Source organism: Pelecanus crispus, chromosome 10, assembly GCF_030463565.1.
Source record: "Pelecanus crispus isolate bPelCri1 chromosome 10, bPelCri1.pri, whole genome shotgun sequence".
Classification (NCBI taxonomy): domain Eukaryota; kingdom Metazoa; phylum Chordata; class Aves; order Pelecaniformes; family Pelecanidae; genus Pelecanus; species Pelecanus crispus.
The window spans coordinates 7,890,485-7,911,643 of record NC_134652.1 but is presented as its reverse complement, the minus strand read 5'-3'; the positions used below and the strand labels follow the sequence as shown (position 1 = coordinate 7,911,643).

The window sequence follows — 21,159 nt, the reverse complement described above, 5'->3', positions numbered from 1 at the left end:
TTATCTTTGAAACTTGTCCAACAAAATTAAACTAAAAAAATAATGATACAGATTATGGTTGCAGGCAAAAAACTATTAAAACTCTAACAACTATATATGTTTTTATCTGTCAAACTGTCCCTGCAGCCACTCTTTGGTTTAGGAGCTCAGGAATGCGGTATTAAGAAATACTAGTACTTGTATTAGTATGCTGTTGTCAAAACTTCAAACTGGCTGCATTTTATCACAGGGGTTGATAAACAGTTTATTTCTTGATTGTATAGGCCTTAGAATGCAATAGAATTGCAAGAATATGAGTCTGGACTATCCCCAGATGGGAGTAGAAATGAAAAAGTACGATACCCACACGAGTGAGAAGCGTACAATGAGGAGCATCTACACTGCTTAGTGAAACTGCAGACAGCCATCAACTTGACATCGTCCAAGTCTATTGTAAAACGAAAAGCAATCTAACCACCTCACTGTGTTATAGTACCCGAGTACTGAACTTAGTTACGAGGCCTTACTGGCAAAGTTTGGCACATAACAAAGCTAGCTTTGATCAGGCCAGGTAGCTCACGATAGAACCCTTGTTCAAGAATGACAGATAATTGTGACAGGACATTCCCCTTTTCAAAGTTAGGTTTCCTGTGTACTCCAGAGAACTGCAACTGGGAAGCTACGAGGTTTTTCCTCAAATGACTTAAGACTACTCAGGATATCCAGGAGAGTACCATGACTATAGTTGGAAGAAACATGAAATTGTGGTGGAGAAAAAACTGGGGCAAAACCAGTGCATGCATTTAGGTTTTTCAAGGCTTCTGAGGGGTAGGAAGGAGCTTAGGCAAGGCTGCCTTTTAACCGTTGCCCAACTCAAGATATCATCAGGTGAGCTCCTAATACATGTTTGGCTTCACAACAGATTTGTACTGAAATTAATAATTTAAGTACATTCCTCTACATACATAATTTCAGTCAGACGAGGAGATAGTGCAAACTTTTCATTTGCTAAAAGAATTATTATTACATCTCAAATTTAGTTTGGTGTAAGAGATTATATATTTAAGCTGATTAAAAAGGTTTCAGTTAACTGAAACAAGCATTTGGATTGTTTTAACACTTAAAAAAGCAGGAAAAGTTAAATCTCAGAATGCAGTTTTACTTGTTTGGCCAAAATTCACAGCACAGAAAAAAACTACTTTATAAAAAAAAGTGTCAGGAATGCAAGACACCTTAGAATCAGATCAGCAATTTAGGGGGATGTTTATTAAAGGTACAGTTATGCATTCATTTATTTATTGTGTATTCAGATGATCTCTATAAAGCTGTATTAGGGTTTTGTATTTTCCCTGTTAATCAGGTTTTGTTCTAAACTAATTCTGGGAATTAACTAATATTCTAAGTGATACCTATTCTAGGTAGAATACCTAGGTAGCATAGAATACCTATTCTAGGTAGATCAAAATACTTGAAATGTGATCATTTTTAAATTAATCACACAAGTAACCCAATGCAAATATTCTGCATACTTCCTAAACAGTTACATTATTAATGGCCTAACATAAAACTTATTGGTTATTTTAAGTGAAAAATATTACCGGTGGCTGGGTATGCACTGCTGACAAATGCAATGTGGCAGGATCTCAGACAATCACTGTTCAAGAGTTTGGATTTCTTTAAAGCACACTTTCATATCAAACACCACTGATCCTTACAATTAGATCAAGATCTTTGACTAATGAATATTGTTACTATTATGAGCAACTATTACAAAAAAATTACAGCATCTGTTTAATATGCACTACTTTTAAACGTTTAATGGAATACTGCTGCTGTTTTCAGCACAAAGTTATCAGCATCATTCTGCTTTTCAGTATGTAACAAGCAGAAAGGTCAACTGTATCTAACACTCATCTGCCAGCTGCTTAAAAAAGTAACAGAAAGTATGGACAAGAGTGCCTGTAAATTTTGGACAGGAACATTTGGAGCTGAGAAAAACCTCGATAAAGGTTCATGGTGTAATGTGTTTGTTTATACAAGTAAACATGCAATTTACCTTTATAATCACTTTACACAGAGGTATCATTTGCTTCCTTCCACACCAAAGTTTCTAAAGCTAATACAGTTTGAAAACCAGAGTGTGAGATTTATGATGTTATACTGCAGAAACCTGTTTAGCCCCTGATTTACAATCCTGGCAATTGTATTCAACTCTGTCATCATAACTAATTACAGATAACTGCAGATTACCATATTGCAAACTCTCATCTTTGTGAAAGAAATACGATGTTCTGCTAAAAAAAAGAAAGAATCAAACATCCTGAGGGTTAATGAATAAAAATGCACTATTCCACATTGGACTGCAAACCTAAACTCTTCGAATTGGTGCCGTAAAACTTCAAATTGCTATTTTTTGGCAAGTTGTTTTAGCCTCAAGTACTGACATAGTAAATCACCATTACGCTAATACCATACCTTTGGCCTGAAACGTATTAATCTTGGTTAACAATAACTGACATTTACATTACCAATTCAATTCAGGCATTGTGGTGACTAAACATATATGCAAGAGCTTCAGGGAGAAAAGTTGTTGGTTCTGAATGTGTCCTTACTTTTCACTGAGAACAGTTTTGAAGAAACATTATCATCAGTTCTTGTTGTAAGATTATAACATAAACACTGAAATCCTAATTGATCTGTAAAACATTTGACTTGGAATAAAATCTACATTTGTTTCATGTTGTGCAGCTAACTGCACAACATATTTCAGATATATATTTCTATACTTTATCTGCTCAAAGAAACTCAGACTTTTAAAACTTGAGTTCTTGGGAAGGAAAGGAAAATGGGAATTTGAAATATTCGGAAGAACATGGCACTAGGACACAATGATTAGTATTGGATCCTCCCAGAAGAGGGAGGATGGACTTCTTCAGCTAATTTTTTTCTGTTTATATTTATGAAGCCCATAAATGCAAAAATAACAATAGTTTTAAACAGGTAGGGTGCTTTTATTTCCTTTATTTAGTGCCCCCCCCCAACTTTCAAGCAATCAGAAAAGCAGTACTTAACTGCATTAAGTCTGTATAACCTTAGCAGGAAAACTTAACATTGTAACTGCAGTGCAGCACAGAACAAATTTGGACCAAGTATTTCATCCCAACTTCAGAGAGTTCTCTATCAGACTCCAAATGCATTACCTTAGACTTTCATACTTTGGAGAAAAATACTGTATTTAACATAGTATTGAAGTTTACATAGTATTTTTGCTATGTTGTAAGAGAACGCCAAAACAAGATACCGCAGTCTAACAGCATTAAGAGAAACACAAGGAACTTCATGTGCTGGGGTTTGTTTTGGGGTTTTTTTTGTGTTTAGATTTAGGAAGTTGCCCACAAAGATTCTTCAAGTAAGAACAGGTATTTGACTCCTAAGGAAAACAGGATGGATTACATGTATCCCATGTTGCTTTTTGTTTCCCATCTTTTCTTGGCTTCAAATCTGAAATAGAGCATAAAAACCATGTTAGAAATCACGAGTTTCAGGTATTCAACCATACTACTCAATAACAAAAAATAAAAACTTATTTTTAATACTGTAATAAAGACATGGAGGCAAAAGTAGCCATATAACCAATACATTAATTCTGGTAAAGCCTCTGTACTTAAGTCTAAGACACTGCTAAAAAAACCCCCAAAAAACCCATAAAAAACCGCCCCAAAATCCAACAAGGTTAAACTAAACAAATAAGATTAGCACAAGCCTATTTCAACTACGAAAACATTTAACTGAGACTGTATTGTATACACTTAGTGCCAGTGAAACCACAAATGTTTAATTCCATACTCAAATGACTTACCCCCAAGCAAGCTTCTTTTTCTTTCGAGCTTCTTGAGCAGCCTCAGCTTCTTGCTTGGCTTTTACAAAGTTGCGGCAAGCAGCAGCTTTGGCAATTTTCACACCAAGCTAAGACATAAAAAGGAACAAAGGAAATAAATTTCACATGAGCCATTTGCATCTATTCTAAGCCTCACAAATTACTTGGTCGGATATTGTTTTTCAAAAGTCAGTAGACATTAAAATACCTTTCAAATATTAGGCTGATGCTGTACTATTAGATCAGACAAACAAGAATGTCTCTTCAGAGAAATACAGAGGAGTGGGATCCTGGGGCAAGCATTCCTTTTCACCAAATCCTCTGTTTTCAAGAATAAAAGCAGAGGGCAATAACCCACTAGATCCTTTTGTTTGTCTGTTTTCTAAATAAATTTTTTTTTATATAGACATAAGATATATACACACACAGTCTCCATTATTAAGACCAGTCTGTGACCTCAGCTGTGCTAACACAATAGTATCAGGTCTTACCAGTATGAAAACCAACCAAAAAGACAGTTTTATACAGGAAGAACTGGAAGAACTGCTACTACCACACATTTTCCATAGTACCAGTAGTCATGTTTTAATCAGTCTGTCCAGAAAGTAAATGAAGCAGTGTCCTTAGAGTCCATCTGGCATTTAGTCCTCACATTATCAGCTTTTAGATTATTAGTGTGATAATATACATGCTTTTCAAATGAGGCCGTAATAGGCTGTAGATGAATACTACTTTACTTTCATAAACTTACTCACACTGTGAGAATTAAGTTCACTTTAGTGAATGTCAAGGCGGGGGGAAAAAGAATAAAGCAAAAGATATGGAAGAAGGTATTGTGAACTATGACCAGATTATTTTCCTTAATCAGCATTCATAACTTGTTCATTGTAGTTACATTTTGTGATTGCTGTCATGACTTGATATTATCTGCAACTAAATTATGAATTATGGAAGAATTTGGTCTCAAAAGTTACCACTTTTCTCCAAGACAAACAAGCAATTAATTTAGCCAAAACTGCTACAAACGGCGATGTGAACAAACACGTTTTCTTCCTAACCTACTGAAGTTAGCTAACATGCTTCTGGCTGGATATTCTAAATTCCTCTAAAATGTCGTGGCAGCATCAAACAAGAGAGGCATGGGAGACCCAAGTGAAAGAACACTCCCTAACACTTTGGTTAAAGTTCCATCATTAATGGTAATACACGTCAATAATCTGCGGCATCTATACAGGCCATTCTTATTTCCTCAGGGACATTTTACCCAGATAAGACGAGAGAGAACTCAAGAACGCATCTTCAGGTGTAGATGCGCTGACACATCTTCTACAACTCTCCCATCAAACACCTACCCTGTAGGTAGGTTAATACCCTGATCATTTTGTTAACAAAGCAAAACAAAACAGCATCACTACAAGCTATTCTACCTTATCGTCTTTTCAGAGTTCAAGAATCGAGAAAGCAGCCTTTCGGCAGAAGGCTTTAAGAGTCTACATGCACGCAGGCAGTAAGCACAACATCATCTTTGTTTGAGGCTCTAAACACTGGCAACACAAACAGTTGAGAGGTAAGCATAATAATTTAAGAGGAAATTGTGCAAAATAAGTAATTTTAGACAAGTTTTTCATCTACTATTTGCACATAAAATATGTACCTATTGCATCATCTTGATACACAAAATAACTCATGGGACCAGACATTTCAAAACTTTTTTATTATTAGCAACATCATTTTTCCTCTGAGCATTAACCTTTTATATAATCAGCAATTCAATGCCAACATCTGAACTGCCAAATCTCAAGTCAAAGACTAGAACATAACATTCTCTTATTTGCATTATCACTTAATATTTAAGGGCAGCTATTAACTTTAATATACTTAAGAAAATTCACCTAAAATACTCAAAAATGTTTACCTGTTAATTGAAATAGGATAATTATTAGCTTAAAAAATAAAGCAATCTGATGGCTGAAGTCAGTCAACCAGCAGAACCATACCTTTATTTCTGAACTGTATTTTACCTCCTGAAATACTTCAAAATTAACTCGGTGTGATGCATAACAGCATCTCCTTAAAATATATTCAAGTGGCCTATTGAACACTTACACACATACAAATATAAACAAGTGAGGTCTACACAAGTGCTGCAGAAAAGTCTTTTGATCTGTATTTCTTGTAAGACAGAATGAGTTCTTCCATCTTTGAAAAGTACAGAAAAAATGGGATAATAAGATCCTCTGTAGCGTACACAGAACTAAAAGGAGAAACATTTTTCAGCATTAATGTTATCATCTCTAGGCTGCATAGAGTCAAATTTTCAAGACATGAAAACAAGTATGTTGCATATAAACACACACAAACATTTTGGTCAGATTAAACATCTGCTCCCACCCACACCGAGACATACATCTTCGCTCCCTGCCCCCCCGAAGAAATCCATGGGTTTTACATTAGAAAAAAAAAACCCAACTCCACCAAACATTTCAGGTCATCAGATAACTCAATAAAATACAATCCTAAAAGAAGTAAGAAAGCATGAATAAAAATATATACAACAATTTCTTGTGTAGTCAAAGTATCAGCATTTTCCATATAGAACATCCAATATTTTGCTGCATTTTAATTAAGGTGTCTAAACATTATCACAAAGAACTGCAAATTGGTCAGAGCACGCAGTAAGGAAAATTAAGCTCTAAAGGCTTTTTATCACCATATTTCAGGAACCAAGGGTGTAAAATGTTCTAATTTGGGATATATTAAAAGCCATAAAAGGTCTTTCAAAAAGATTAATGGTACTTTGCTTGGATTTAAGATAAGGGCTTTAGCTGGTTGGAAAAGCAGGGCCCTGGCTAGACCCTTGAGGCATTCATCTTTACAGCCACTTGGAAGATTTGTAAAAGCGTCTGCATAACCTCAAGCAAACGCACTGCGACATTTTTTTTTTTTAAATTCCTTTCAATTTTACAGGTTTAAAGTGTGTAAATCATATTGGGTAGTAAAACTAATATAATGGTTCATCCTTGTAACACAATATATATATATTTTTGAGACAAACTTAAAAAACAGCTTAGTTTCTACAGGGCAAAGACCTTTCCATTTTGAAGTTGACCAATAATCACATCAAATATCTTACTCTAGATGTTTAATGTAGTATAAATGAAAATTCCTTATCCATTATTTTTCATAATTTTTTCTACTAATCTGAAATTGTTACCTTTGCTTCTTTTTGAACAGTTGCAAGGCATTTATTTAAAAATACCAATTATCATACTTTAACTTTTTATGGAATAACAGGTCTCTATGAAAAATATTTACGCCATTCTCTTTTGTTCTTTAATTAAATGAAAACAGATGTTTTCTGAAGTAAAGCGGAACCATTACTGGAGTACTTAAAGTGTTAAGGTCTTTAATTTTTATATCAGTTTGGTCTACAATTCCTGATTGTCTTTACTCAAGCTCAACATTAATGTCAAGCAAGTTACCTAGGAGACGAAAGAGATCAAAGAGACAAAAAACCCTCAAATGTCTGATTAATCAAGCCTGCAAACAGCTTATTTCTTTTAGCCTGCATGCAAGTATGAAAATGAGATTCTGGGAGCCGTACATTGTGCAGATTTGTTCATTCTTATCAGAACAAAGCCAGCGGCAGCTTATTTCATGGATCATTGGCACTGTCATCAGTGCTACACAGAACGGGTGACAGCTCCTCATTTTGAGGCTTGAACAAAATTAGCAAAAAGTCGGCACAAATTAGCCTCTCATCTTTTTAGTAATATGACATTATTCATTTACTTTTTATCCAATTTTTAATTTTTTCCTTGTCAGCTATCCCTTTCTAGTGTTTCTTGCACAGCATCATAAAACACTTTTAAAACAAGCAAAGAAACAGCTGAAGTTGAAATAGTATGTAAAGTTCAGGCAGAAGAGTAAACATTTTTATTAAGTTGCAACAGAACCTACTGGAACTTCCAGAAAAGTTCCTTGAAAAAAAATCAAGACGTGTTAACATCATAAAGCAAAGACTTCTCATTAAGATAGCACTGTGCAATGTAAATGCTGAATGAGGCAAGTAATGAGACATCAGATTCAAGAACTGATCCAGAAATATTTACGTATGATATTCAAAATGTTAGAGCTTCTGTAGGTTTAGCAACACATCTATATTCAAACAGGTCCTGAAATATCCTATGATTATACCAGAGAAGCCAGACAGCCTTTTAATACAGTGTTACAGTTTCTCATCAAATATGAATCTAGTTATTTCAGGCTTGCCTTTAGCAATGATTTTCTCCTTTTATGTTATGGAATGTTATCCATTGCTGACGTATACAAAATATATAAAGCAAACAAGAATACCGAGTGGATTTTGCAGTGAAAATTGTCCCCTTTCAATGATGTGCTCAACTTCCACTGTAAAATACTTTGTAATACCTTTGTTATATTTTTATGCTGTGTATTACAACATCAAATTATATTTGGATGACACAGTAATGGAGCAAGGACAGAAAACTGTTCTAATATTAAGCTCTTTGCTAGATTTAAACATGTAAATGCAAGTAACTTCTTCCATTCATGAGAAAACACAGCATTAAAAAATTAACTATAAGCTGTTAGATGCTTTACACAGCCCCCTTATAAGAAAGGCAGTTTTAAAAAAAAGACTGTAGTACTGTTTTCAGCAATTTCTTTATCTCTGTTCTTCTAAGTAAGAAAGCTTATTAACAAGCTTTGAACTTAAAATCACATTTACAATAATGTGCCATCAACAGTTTTATAAGCTAATTAGAAAAAAAGATTAATTAATGACTGGCTGCTAATAAAATGGCAATCATGAAGAAAGAAACCAAGGGTGCTAAGCTTCAACTACCACCAATTAAGAGCTAATTACAAACAAATTATATATGTGTTTTGCTGTGGGCTTTAATTTACTAAAATGGTTTTAATTAAAAGAGAAAACATGCTGATTAATTGAACTGCAGAAAAAATCTACAGTATAAACTGTGCTTTGTCTGTCTCTTTAATTAGACTTGTAACATCTGAAATCTTTTTTTAAGGTTTGTTAAGGAAAAGATATACATAATTAAGGGAGCATAAGAATGTAATTCTAGGTGATAACCCTGCCATGTTCCAAAGGTTAAAAGAAAACAACCTCAATGAAGAGAGATATTTGGAAGCACCTCTGCTAAGTGTTAGAAAGAAAATCCTTCAGAGATAAAAAAATAAACGGTTTTCTTTTTTTTCCCCGGGTCCTTCAATGGGCAAGACTTCCAAGTTAATTGGTGCCTGGTTACATTCCATATAAAATTGCATCAATCTCTTCAGGTACCTAAAAGCACTATGATAAATTGTGAACATTGCACAGAATTTAGAAGTGAAACTATATTTTACCAACAGAAGAGCGTCAAGTACTATAACCTGCCCATCTGAAACAATAACGTGTGTGCGACCTCATGATCAATCGCATCCTATCCAGATTTTCAAAGGGAAAACAGCTTCCAAAATGGTTCTCAATGGTTATGACATACAACCTTGCTCATGCACTTCCCATTCTAAATTATATGACTAGAAGTTACTTACAGACAACAGATACTAATTTGATCATTAGAAGATGATCAAAACCAATGGAACAAATTTTGAAGACAACAGCAGGACTGATCTTGCTGTAACACGAGAATGAAATTAATTGGCTATTCACTAGGATCTCATTGATTACGATGTAGATCTTTCATTTAATCTTGATTATAAATTGCAGCTTTTTAAAAAATGTTTCACCAAAATGCCAGAAGCCACTAAGCTAAGCATTTAGGAACAGTGCTGTCAAAAAGCCTGCACTATTTAGAGACTGACAACTACTCCAGTAATTTAGCACACTAAATTACAAAATATTTTAAAAGTTCCTTTTGACAGGTAAGTCTAATATGCTCAAGATTATTTTATCGTGTTCAAGTTACTGTCCTCAGGCTAATGCGCTCTTAGACAATGTGGCACCTACCTACCAGGCAGTTAACACAAAAACCACAAGCATAATGCAAAGTTTGAGGTTCAGCCAGATTAGTTCTCAGAATATTAGAGCCATATGAAATCTGCATTCTGCTTCTTGAGACACCGCACAATGATTTGAGTACAAAAGCACAATGAAAAATTCTTTCTCTAGGGGAAAAAGAAGCTTGGAAAACATTTTCAGATTTATATATTAGGGGCATGGGGGGGGAATCTTTTAAAATTATTTGGTTTAATTAGGAAAAGAACTTGTACAAGTATCACTCCAAATTCAAACTGATTTACAGCAAAGTGAAATTACCGGATATCTCTACATACCATACTTACTCAATAGGATAAACACTCCCAACTGTGCACAGTCACAGTGCTCTAATTTATCAACATGTATTCTTCAAAAAAATCTAGGCAGATTCCCACAAACATTTCAAGATACTATTCCAAAAAGATTTTTCAAAAGCGTTGGAAAAGTTGACATAATTGCAAGTGTCTATTCCCAGCTACATATCCAAGTACCTGCTACCATTAAATCTCATCTACCCTACCCTACAGCATCACCAAAATAACCATTCTATCTCAGCCCAGCTAAGTGTCCACATAAGCTTCATTCTCTCAACAACTTTCATTCTAAAAGGTTCAGAATGTTTTGCGTAACTCCTACATTGATATTAACACTTCTGTTGGCATCTCTCAAGTTAAACAAGTCATCATTAAATGCAGTGTTTGAACAATAGCTTTAGGTACGCCATTCTACATTTGAAAAGAAGAACTTTAAAACATGAAGGACTCTCTGCCAATGCTGAAAAGCCCTGGAATGTTATGACCAAGACAGCAACTGGATTACAATAATAAACCTTAACTGTGCATATTATACCAGCACACTGCAATGAATTGCTAGTTATTTATTACTAATAGTACTATGTTGTAGATATGGCAGATATAATTCAGTCTAACAGTGTGTTTAAAAATCCACAGTGAATTAAGATGAAGCAGTATGACCCACCTGCATTATGTTGATGCCCAACAAAAATTTATCAAAGCAGTGCTGATCTTGTATACCGTAACTGCATCACAGCACTGAGATGCTCAAGCTAGACTGGGTTCTAGAAGCAGTCTAGCTGAAGAAGCAGAGTTACTGATGGCCTAAATTATTCTATACAACATAATGCAGACATGCCCATATTCTTTCAGGAAGAATTTCACTCATAAATAAAATAATGCAATCAAGAATGTCAGGATTACTAGAATTCTTAGTGAAGCACAACACCCCACAAGAGAACGTGCTGTGGGGATGGCCAAGGATGCTACAGTTAAGAGATCTGCTACCCCGATAATTCCCAAACTAACTGCAATCACTCTTTTGTCCACAAACTAGGATGACAACGGGAGAGAAAGGGTAATACTTTGTCATGAGGGTGCCAAGAGATGAGACTGAATATCATCATCACATAAGTACAATTCATTTTTAATAGAAATGTAACTTCCAATAAAAAAAAAAAAAAGAGTGAAACATTTTCAGCTAGTCTCAAAAGCTACATATGAATCCACACATGCAGTCACTAGTGAATACAGAGCCTCATGCATAAGGTATCCAAGGTCTAACTTTTCAGTCTAAAATGCTACTAGATTTAGAAGTTTTGTTTTAAAATCAGCATTTGTGCTTATTCCTCAAAGCAGAGGCAACAAATAACATATTGCCCAAAGCCTCATTTACAGCAGTACAGTAACATTTTCCTTAAAGAACCTGCAACAAGTACCACATGGAAACCAAATGACCCAAAACCTTGAAGCAGTATCATTTAGGCTTTTAGGATGTAAATTTCAGTGATCCACTCACAGCTGCTAGATTATGCATATTGCCTAAATCATCACTGATTTTAAAGGAATCTGACTTTTAAAAACCTTTTCTCACTGTGTCATAAGGATAGCATATTGACAGCATCATTTCGGCATTCCTTTGCTTTTTAGGACATGTTTTTACTGCCTATTCTCATCATCTGTTTATTTTTGGCTTCATTTTTCTAAATACTGAAGCTGCCCTATCAGTTTCACAGGCTTATAAATGTTATACATCAAAAATTAGTCTCACTTATTAAGGCAGGAAACAGCTTTAAGAACTCTGGGATCTGTGCCTCAAAGCAAAAGCTTTATCAGCAGGTTCCAGTCACTGCTTCTTGCAAAAGAAAATGGTGCCGATTAAAACCCCATACACCTGATTTCAAAAAGAACACCTACCCACTGAACATTTTTCACATGGCTGCAAGGGGGGCTATACTCCAAACAGAAGGCAGCTGTTTCTCATACACTCCCTGCTCCCAACCCTGCAACATTGCTCAAGAAAAATGAAAACTAGACATAAAAAGATGAAGTTGAGATAAGAACAACAATAATTCATCCACTTATTCCTCTAGACTTCAGAAGTGGTGTACTTCAATACAGTCACAGTATAGTTCCATGCCTGACCCCCTCACGGTGTTGTGTTGCATTTGGAAGTTAGAGGGAAACAAATAGCCACATACTTCACAAATTAACCTGCTTCTAGGAAGCATTACATAAAATGAGTTTTAAAAGGGACATTTCTTTAAATTGCAAAGAGAAGGAAAGTAGTGATTGAATAAATACTATATGATATGAAAGCAATGTTTTATTAATTGTACTTGTATACAAAACAATGATTTTTGAATCAACTTCTTCCATAATCAAACCCTTTCCTATAGTTCTCCACTGAATCAGAGTAAGTCACTGTTAGAATGATTTCCTTAGAATAAAAAGTATTTTAAGAGATCCATTAAAAAAATACAGCTTCTTAAAACACAAAGAAAAATGAATCTTGCAGCTGGTTATGTAGCACATCTTTACAACAGTAGAGAACCCCAGTGAATTCACATGGGTTCTGCCTCGACAGAACTCCTCATGAGATCAAGCCAGAGTCATTTGAGTTTTCCTTCTTTCAACATACTATTTATTCAGATAAACCCACTTAACCAAAACCAAGTCAAGGCTGTGAATACTAATAATGTTTCAAGCATTTTGTTTTCAGAATTACAACATGCTAATATTTGAAAGTCAACAATTTGGAGCTAATGTTCCACAAATAATAATACATTGCTGTAGCACCTGGGATATGCTAGATGACGTACAATCCCATGGCTACTGAAATCAGATAACAGTTTATCATAAATATTACAAAACCTTAAAACTTCTTACATTAATTTGTTTTTATAGTCAAACAATTTGCACTAGAACCTCAGTATGTTTTATTGATTATGATACTCTAACCACTTTAGAGTAGACGGGATATGACATTTGTGAAGGAGAACAGCAAGTGTTTTTCATGTTGTACACATGAAAGGCAATACAACGGTATCACAGGGAGAAGTTGGTCAGACTTAAAGGGAACATGAGGACACATTCCTATCACTGTCAATAGCTGTTATGTTTGCGGATTGAAGTTTTGTGATCACTGGTGAAAACACAGATAAGAGTTTAGTCATTAGAAACTGCCCTGAGTGACTAAATGTAGGAGTTTAATGATTGTGTAAGAACATGCACTGAGGAACAGTTAGTTTTAACTAACCTTAGAGAACCTTAAGAACTGTATTTCCCATTTCAAAAGCCATTTGTTTTGAAAGCCATCACAATATTGTATTATATTGCATTAAACAGATTTAAATCTGCAATTTTACATTAAAGCTTAGCTTGAAACTCTGTACTTAGGAAACATTTCAACTATTTGTATCAGAATGAGAAGTATTCAAGATTTGTCCTTCCTTTCTTAATCCTTACCCAATACCTTTGAATATTGCTAGTATATACAGAGGACAGAAAATTCCCATTACCTCCGTGAAGAAGGAAGAATATGCAAGATAGAGGAATGAAAGCAAAACTTATATAATTAATTTCTGATATTAATCTAGAATATTTATAGTTTAAATTATATAAACCAGATGAATTAATGACAGCTTCTCCGCTCACCTCAAATAGTACTTATTTAGTTATTTTTCCTTACCTGGCTTCAAAACTATTCCAACTATCTTTTTATCCTAATTTTCTTCCTTTGCATTTTCTCCCACACACAAATAGCAGTGGGCACAACAGCCCTCAAGGATTTCAATTACATACTTCAGCTGCTACCACCTACCATACGTGCACCAATTTAACTATTTCTTACATGAAATTGCAATTACCAGAGGTACCTGATAGATTCCTCACCAGTTTAAGTATTCATTCAGCACTAGATACAAATTGAAGGGTCCAATTTTTGCAGCAAAGAGCAGCACAGCCTTCATAAAGTTACTCAGATACACCAACTAACAAGACATCTTGAAAAAATTGAGTTTCTCTCACCTGGAATTTTTTTTTTTTTTTTTTTTTTTTTAAGATGTGCATTTATATACTAAAAAAATTATGACAGGGAGAAAAAAATATCCATTCATTCTATAAACATAATTCTAAGGCTACAGCAGTGTTTGACATCCATCTACTCCCATTATTCTTCAGAATTCTTCTAGCTATCAATTCCTGATCATATGAATACACAAGAAAAAAAGTACTGGCACACAAGTTTGGGTATAGCTGTCCTTATTTGGGCATGTCTTTCTCCAAGCTTTCTAAATCTCTACCTTTCTTCAGGCTTTCCAAGCTTATTGGGAAGGGAATGCAAAGAAAAATCAGACACACAGGGAACTGACAGGAAGGGAACACCCTACTCCTGTTTTCTTGGCTTGCGACATGCAGAAAAACCAAAAGCTCAATATAGATGACTAGTTACTGACTCCTCTGACTCGTGGAGTCAGCATGAAGGCTTTAAAGCAAGGTTACTTAGGCTTGTTCATAGTTGTATTTTCAGCTCTTTTACATAGCTACAGCTGTCCAAGCATTACTAGATCAGCAGCAAAATCTTTCAATCACCAACAGAAATCTGCTTAGGAAATAAGAAAGATGCCCCAAACAATCTTCAATGCTATTTTAGTTATGGCACTTTTTGCACAGTTGTAGAAAACTAAACATTTCCTCAGAGCTTTTGTTAATAGCCCACTTACCTCACGAATGGCTAATCTATCACTCAGCTCCTCAGCCTTATCAATGTCACCTTCAGCCACAGACTTCTCTATGCTAAGTTCAAGGCCAGACTAGAAAAAGAGAAGCAAATATCTTTAGGACAAATAAAGAAGTAACACCTTTAAAAGGAGCATCTCCCTTCTAAAAATATTTCTTTCATAAAGTTCTTTATTTTAAGACACTGCATAAACCTGTAATTTCTATGTAACACAAATCACTTTGTCTATGTATTGTAATGGACAGTATAATTAGGAATTCACTGAAAGGCTGCCTGAGCACAAATCATTGCATTAGTTCCACCTTATGTGCAGGATAATACTGCAGGTTAAAAAAATTACACGGACTAGTTTATGCCTGTCACAATAAAATTTCATCTGAAGATCTGGCTTATCTCTTCCATCCCTGGAGCTTTCTAAACAAAATGTGAAATATATGTGTCAGGTAACATGAAGAATGGCAATTACCACTGTATCGTTACAGTTCCAAGATCTTATCTTTATCCAAAACCTGAGTTCTGGCATGGTGCTAGTCCACTGTGCCAATAAATTAAAAATTCTAGCGCTCCTATGGAAAACAATGAAAAAGCTACAGAATTTAACCTCTGAAAATAAAAAAATAACCTTTATGATCACCATAACTTGTTTAATGACAACATTTACAAATAATGTAACAGTAAAAATCAAGTATTTGCTGGAAATTATAGTTAGAAACTTCTGAAGGAATACAGAAGGGTAGCATAGCAGTAGGCACCAACTTCAAAATTTCACAAAAAACTGACTTTCATAACAAAAGACAATCTGCAGCCTCACTGGTTTAAATATTAGTGATGCTAAAGAAAACACATTTGACAGTTTCATAACATATACTTTTTCTTAAAAGATAAAAGCAAAAAAGCAAACACAATTCTTGAGAAACAGTGATCTGCAAATACTGCACTTGAATTGTTCAGGTGAAGTTGTGGGGTGGGGCAAAGTGCACAACTGGAAGTTGCAGTGACAGCCAATTCTGTTAGATGTCTTTTGTGAAATTGATGAGACATACATTCCACTGGTGATAAAATCTCTGAACTTACGTGGAGAGCATCTGCATTTTAATACTTTGGGCCTCATTCCAGATCTATCCTGAGCAGTTTAGTGACAATACCCACCAACACAACAAACTCAGAAGTGAAAAATATCTCATGATATGCATGTAGAAACTTACTTCAGACAAATGAAAAATACAAAAATTGATCATAAAGGAGGCTAACTGAACATTTGATGTCATAGAACTTATACAGACCTTCACTAGAAAAACTACAGAACAAACAGTGCTATGAGGAACTCACAATACGAGTTTCTTAACTTGTCCATAATGTTGTACCAGTTATTTCAAATATGACTAGGTACACAATAATATTTATGTACAGAATGCGTTATAAATCCAGTAAAACTGTATGGTAGGTTTGGCCCTCTAATTCCTATAGCCACTGGTGTCAACTAAAGGGTTTACTTGACACATTTTAAAGTTAAAACACAACAGCAAAAAAAGACCGCTAAAAGAAAAAAAAAAGTCAAAAAAAGTCAAACAATGCATATGAAGTCTTCTGTCTCTCATGATAATAGAAAACAAAACAAGCATGGATACTGTCTTAAAAGAAAGCACAGCAACCTTCCAATCCAAGTATGACTTGTGATATCTAAAAGGAAATTCATTAAAAGTGTGCACAAAATTATCTGCCTTCAGAGTGACTTGATCATTTACTCACTTCCCAATTGTCTCAGTTTTATTCCTATCTCAGTTAAGGCTGAGTTCTTTTACTACCAAGTACAACATTTTGCTTTGTGTACAAGATTGCTTTTGTATCAACAGTCACCTTTTGTGGAGCCCTGCTATCCACAGGTGATTCAAATCTATCATTGATTCCAAAGTATTGTGTAAGTTCTTTCCATTTGTCTTCATTTGCCAGCTGTTGGCTACTAAAAACAACAACAAAAGTCATTAATATAACCACTTCCCTTTCCACAACTTGTAATATTCTTTTCAATGCTAGAAGATATTCTTCCATTTGGCAGACATGCTCTTTTCACCCATTCAATTTTTAACGGAAGTGTAATTAATTCTTCCTTCCCCTCTATAAGTGTAATTCCACAGTCTTGGAAGCAAATTGATAGAATCATAGAATCATTCAGGTTGGAAAAGATCTTTAAGATCATTGAGTCCGACCCTTAATCTAACACTGCCAAGGAGGAAAAAGAAGAGGAGGAGGAGCAGGCTGAACGGGAGCTTGTATGCAATTACATGCAAAACATCATTAGGAATAACATTAAGTCCATTTTAAGTTACATTAAATAACACATTTGTGTTGGCTTTTAAAATCAAGCAATAAACCCTATCAAATAATCACTGGTATCAAATTCAGCCTGCCCAACGGAGGAACTGAACAACTTCAGATATTTTACATGATGTTCAAAGCTTTGGCTTTGGCCATGCATGTGGTCAAGCTTTTTACAAGTTTTGCCTGGTACTAAAAACAGACCTCAGATAATCACATTGACCTGGTTATACCTCTTAGTCGCTTCATCGTTCTTTTTCTGTTTTTCTAGGGGGGAAAAAAAAGAATCCAACATTACACACTAACACCCTACAGCATCTAATGAAGTTAGCAGAACTCTAATTGGTCACATTTCCTTTGAAAGATTGACACACTAGGATTTTTACCCAATGATCATGTGGATTTAAACCACTCAGATATAAGACTTTTCATACAAAGAACCTCCTACAGTATCTGTGAAGAAGTTTTAACCAGAATACACAAAAGTACATTTTACAGAATTACTAAAATACACTCAGCCATTGTAAATCAGTATTAATTAAGTTCTAGCTCCTTCTTAAAAAGGGGACAAATTTATTACTTGAACTTTAAGTAGCAATTTACAACCCAGTTCTACAAGTGCTGTATACAATGGGAAAAATAAAATCCTAGATAATAGCTGCAATACATCTACTCAGGCATTCAATTCTTGGTTAAAAAAAAAAAAATGAAACCCCACACACCAGAAAAAATCCCCAAAACCAAACAACAAAAAAAAAAAAACCCCAAACCCGGCAAATTCCACTTCCAATGTATTTGATACTAATTCCCCTTTGAGAAAATAAATTCTGTAATTATATAAAACACCTTTTCTCCGGCGCTTTCTTTTTCGGCTTTTGTTTCCCTGATTTGCTTGGGTTTTCATTTCACGGTTTTTATTCTGAAGCTCCAGAAATTTCTACAAGATTAAGAAAAGGCAAATCAGTATTTTTAATTTTTTTTCCCTTTTTTTTTTTAATTACATAATGTGCTGAGAAATGTTGTCCTGGTATCTTATTTGTCCACAGTACCTTGTTGTATCTATTACATTAAAATTTATGCATTGAGAACATCCAACTCTGATGGTGTTAAACTGTAATTGGCTCTAATCTTTCATCACCTCTCTCTGACTTTCTGCCCTCCCTAAATCCCAGGACTATTCAAACCCAACAGTTTCCTCACGGGACATGACACTGAATACACTTACCCTGGTTGTGCACTCCTGAGCTATTCAACGTATTGTTATTGCCTAGCTGGTAGTTTGTAATCCAAGTATTACTGACAGCATAGTCCTCGCACAGCAGGCTACCTACGTGGATCAATGGATGGAGCAGAGTAACTAGTTTTTGCCAATTCTTATTTTGACTCAAAACCCTAAAACACAGATTGCTTTGTTTATATTTAGGTTTTTTTCAGTCTTTACATGCAACAGGAAAATCAAGAGGTTATAAGCAATTATGAATCTGAATGCCTGCAACTAACCCCTACAGAAAGCAGAAGGGTACACCTCTACTTCACAGATATGCATCCCCAGTACAGTGCCTGATTTACTGAGCTGTAAATCCTTACTAATGCAGAAAGCAGTTACGAATAAGCTCAGAGCCCATACGCTACCGAAAACACAAGTTATCCAAAGATCTCCCTGCTGGGCTTTCAATCACCACTGCACTAGGGAAAAAAAAAAGTTACATTCATTTCCTATCTAAATTCCTGTCCACCCTGCTTGAAACTATCTAAGGTATATTACAATGACTACACTTTGATCATATTTTATTTCATTTCAGATTTATATATTGAATATTCAACACTGAGTTATTTTACTTTAAAAATTAGCCATTCGACTTTGAGTATGTTGCATTTATGCTCTGGACATTTGGAGACTTGTAACGATACCCACATTCCACATATTTAAAGAAACTCCAGAAGGGCACGTCTGAGATTCGTTTTCTCCATCTGTCACTGACAGCAAAATGGGTTCACTGATGGCATTACTTTCAGGTCTATTCTCCTGGAATTCAGAAAGCTGAACTCTTTCGGTATCTGCTTTTGCATCTTCCTTTGAAAAGGAACTATGTGATTCATCTCCCTCATCAGAACTTAAGTCAACGTCACTTTCATTCAGTCCTGGAGGTAACAGTCCACTCCACATCTTCCAGTTTAAACAAGTCCAAGCCACTTCAAGTCACTGCAAAGACACTGGAGTTATGTGACCTTACCCATTCCAAGATAAAAACAGAATCAGCCTGCAGAAGAGAGAAGCAGAAATAGCAAAACACATAATCAGAAATATTTTAATTTCTCTTGAGAAGAGTAACTATCATTAGATGTTTTGGACAAGCACATTGCAAAGCTTCTAATACTTACTATTTCACAGAGAAGCAGAGGATTTAAGTACACAGAATGAAGCTATTAGCTCTTTTTCGTCCTCGTTCTTTAAAGTTTTGTCACGTCGCATTTGTTTATAGCTGCTTTCCGTTTAAACGCGGTATTGCGGCAAACGCCTCCCCTCTCCCCACGGGCGGCGGGGGAGCGCACCCAGCCCTTCCCCGCGATCGCCTCTCGGGACAGCGCAGACGCCTCCCCCGCGCCGGGTGGGCAAGGCCGGGTACGGGTGAGCCCCGGCGGCGGGAAGAACGGAGAGGAGAGGAGAGGAGAGGAGCGGAGCGGCCGCCCGGGGAAGGGGGCAGGCCGGCGAGGCGGGGGCAGCCCGCTCCGGACGAAGGGACGCGAAGCCAAACGCGGCTCGAAGGCAGGGCGGGGGAACGCGGGGGAACGCCGAGAGCACCTCCCGGCCCCCGCAAGCCTCAGGGCGCTGCCGAGCAGCCGCGCACCCCTCACCACCACCGCGCCGCCCGGCTTCCCCCCGGCCGTGTTTACCTGGCCGCCATCTTGGCACCGCCGGAACACCCCGCCCGCCGATTGGACTCTGCCCCGCAGCCAATCAACGGGCGCTTTGCTGCCTTGGGCCCGGCCTCTCTGGTCTCCATGACAACTAGGCAGGGCGAGCGGCGGGCTGCGCTGCCAGGCGGGGCCGGGGCCGGGGCGGAGGGGCAAGGGAGCCGGCGGAGGGGCAAGGGTGGTGCCTTCCCGGGCAGGGGTCTCTCCCCGGAGGCCCGTGGGGGCATAGGCCCCCTTCTCGCAGTGAGGCCGCTCTGGGGGAACAGAGCAACTTCCTCGCACCCAGGAGGGATCCAGAAGAGTCTGACGGCCCAACATGTGCAAGTGAGGGGGTTTTGTCAGAATTAACAGCAGTGCTCTGGAAGAAAGAGAGGTGCTAAGTTTTACAGCAATCCTAGTTGCCATAAAGGAGCATGGCATTCATTCCAAAAGTAAACCTTGTAATTTACACAATGCCTAAGTGTTTATGCTGGCACAGAATGACCTGGGTCAGCAACCTTACTCTTCAAGGATGGAAAAATCCTTTTAAAGTTCCCACCTAGTGTCTTGGATTAATGTGGTAAAGAGAAAACCTCAAAAACGCTAGTTCCAGCTCTTGTGAGGTTGGTTGTTGCTGATTGTCTTCCAGCATCAGGGCTTACGTTTTCCTTAAACTCCTCCAAGAATGTGGAAAAGCTCTTAGAAACTCGTTGGGAATTGTGAGCCAAATAGCACTGTGCTAGGTGCTTCAAAGGTGAACAGCAAGTCTATGCAGAGCATTCAGTAAAGGGCTTGTTTATTTGGAAGATTTTCTTCCACCTTCTTGTCCTCTCAGCTTTCATAGGTGAGACAGATGAAACAAGTATTTAGGAGCAGCCTGAATGTGATTCAGCAAGAACATCCTGCATATAAGGAGCAACAGGAAGGGAGGCACAGAGAAACTGCAAGAAAAAAGATGAAGGGATAAGGCTGGCATCACTAGCACTGAAATGTGTCTGAAAGATAGGAGGTTTTGTGACGGAAATAATTTGTAAAA

At 36.6% G+C, this 21,159-nt stretch overlaps 1 protein-coding gene across 3 annotated transcripts; it reads right to left on the bottom strand.

The window, feature by feature from the left end:
* Nucleotides 1-2,998: 2,998 nt before the first annotated feature.
* FAM204A (family with sequence similarity 204 member A) lies at nucleotides 2,999-19,802 on the bottom strand. 3 transcript variants are annotated; one of them, XM_009488147.2, is made up of 8 exons: nucleotides 19,611-19,802; nucleotides 19,144-19,489; nucleotides 18,075-18,165; nucleotides 17,462-17,495; nucleotides 16,770-16,872; nucleotides 14,896-14,985; nucleotides 3,839-3,945; nucleotides 2,999-3,480 (listed from the first exon to the last, which is right to left on the bottom strand). In XM_009488147.2, the coding sequence occupies exons 2-8, from the start codon at nucleotides 19,393-19,395 to the stop codon at nucleotides 3,429-3,431; spliced, it is 729 nt and encodes a 242-aa protein (XP_009486422.1). In that variant the 5' UTR covers nucleotides 19,396-19,489; nucleotides 19,611-19,802; the 3' UTR covers nucleotides 2,999-3,428. The 3 variants fall into 3 exon arrangements, with proteins under 3 accessions (XP_009486422.1, XP_075573747.1, XP_075573748.1); XM_075717632.1 differs by having other exon boundaries at nucleotides 16,770-16,869; XM_075717633.1 differs by lacking the exons at nucleotides 2,999-3,480; nucleotides 3,839-3,945 and adding an exon at nucleotides 5,284-5,400.
* Between the last annotated feature and the right edge of the window lie 1,357 nt (nucleotides 19,803-21,159).

Bases quoted from the DNA above. Each gene is read 5' to 3' on its own strand.
- FAM204A (XM_009488147.2), bottom strand. From the start codon at position 19,395: ATGTGGAGTGGACTGTTACCTCCAGGACTGAATGAAAGTGACGTTGAC. The intron at 18,166-19,143 runs GTGGGTATCGTT...TTAATCTTGTAG, and splicing joins TTTCTTTAAATATGTGGAAT to AAATTTCTGGAGCTTCAGAA. The intron at 3,481-3,838 runs GTAAGTCATTTG...GCTCTATTTCAG, and splicing joins AAAAAGAAGCTTGCTTGGGG to ATTTGAAGCCAAGAAAAGAT.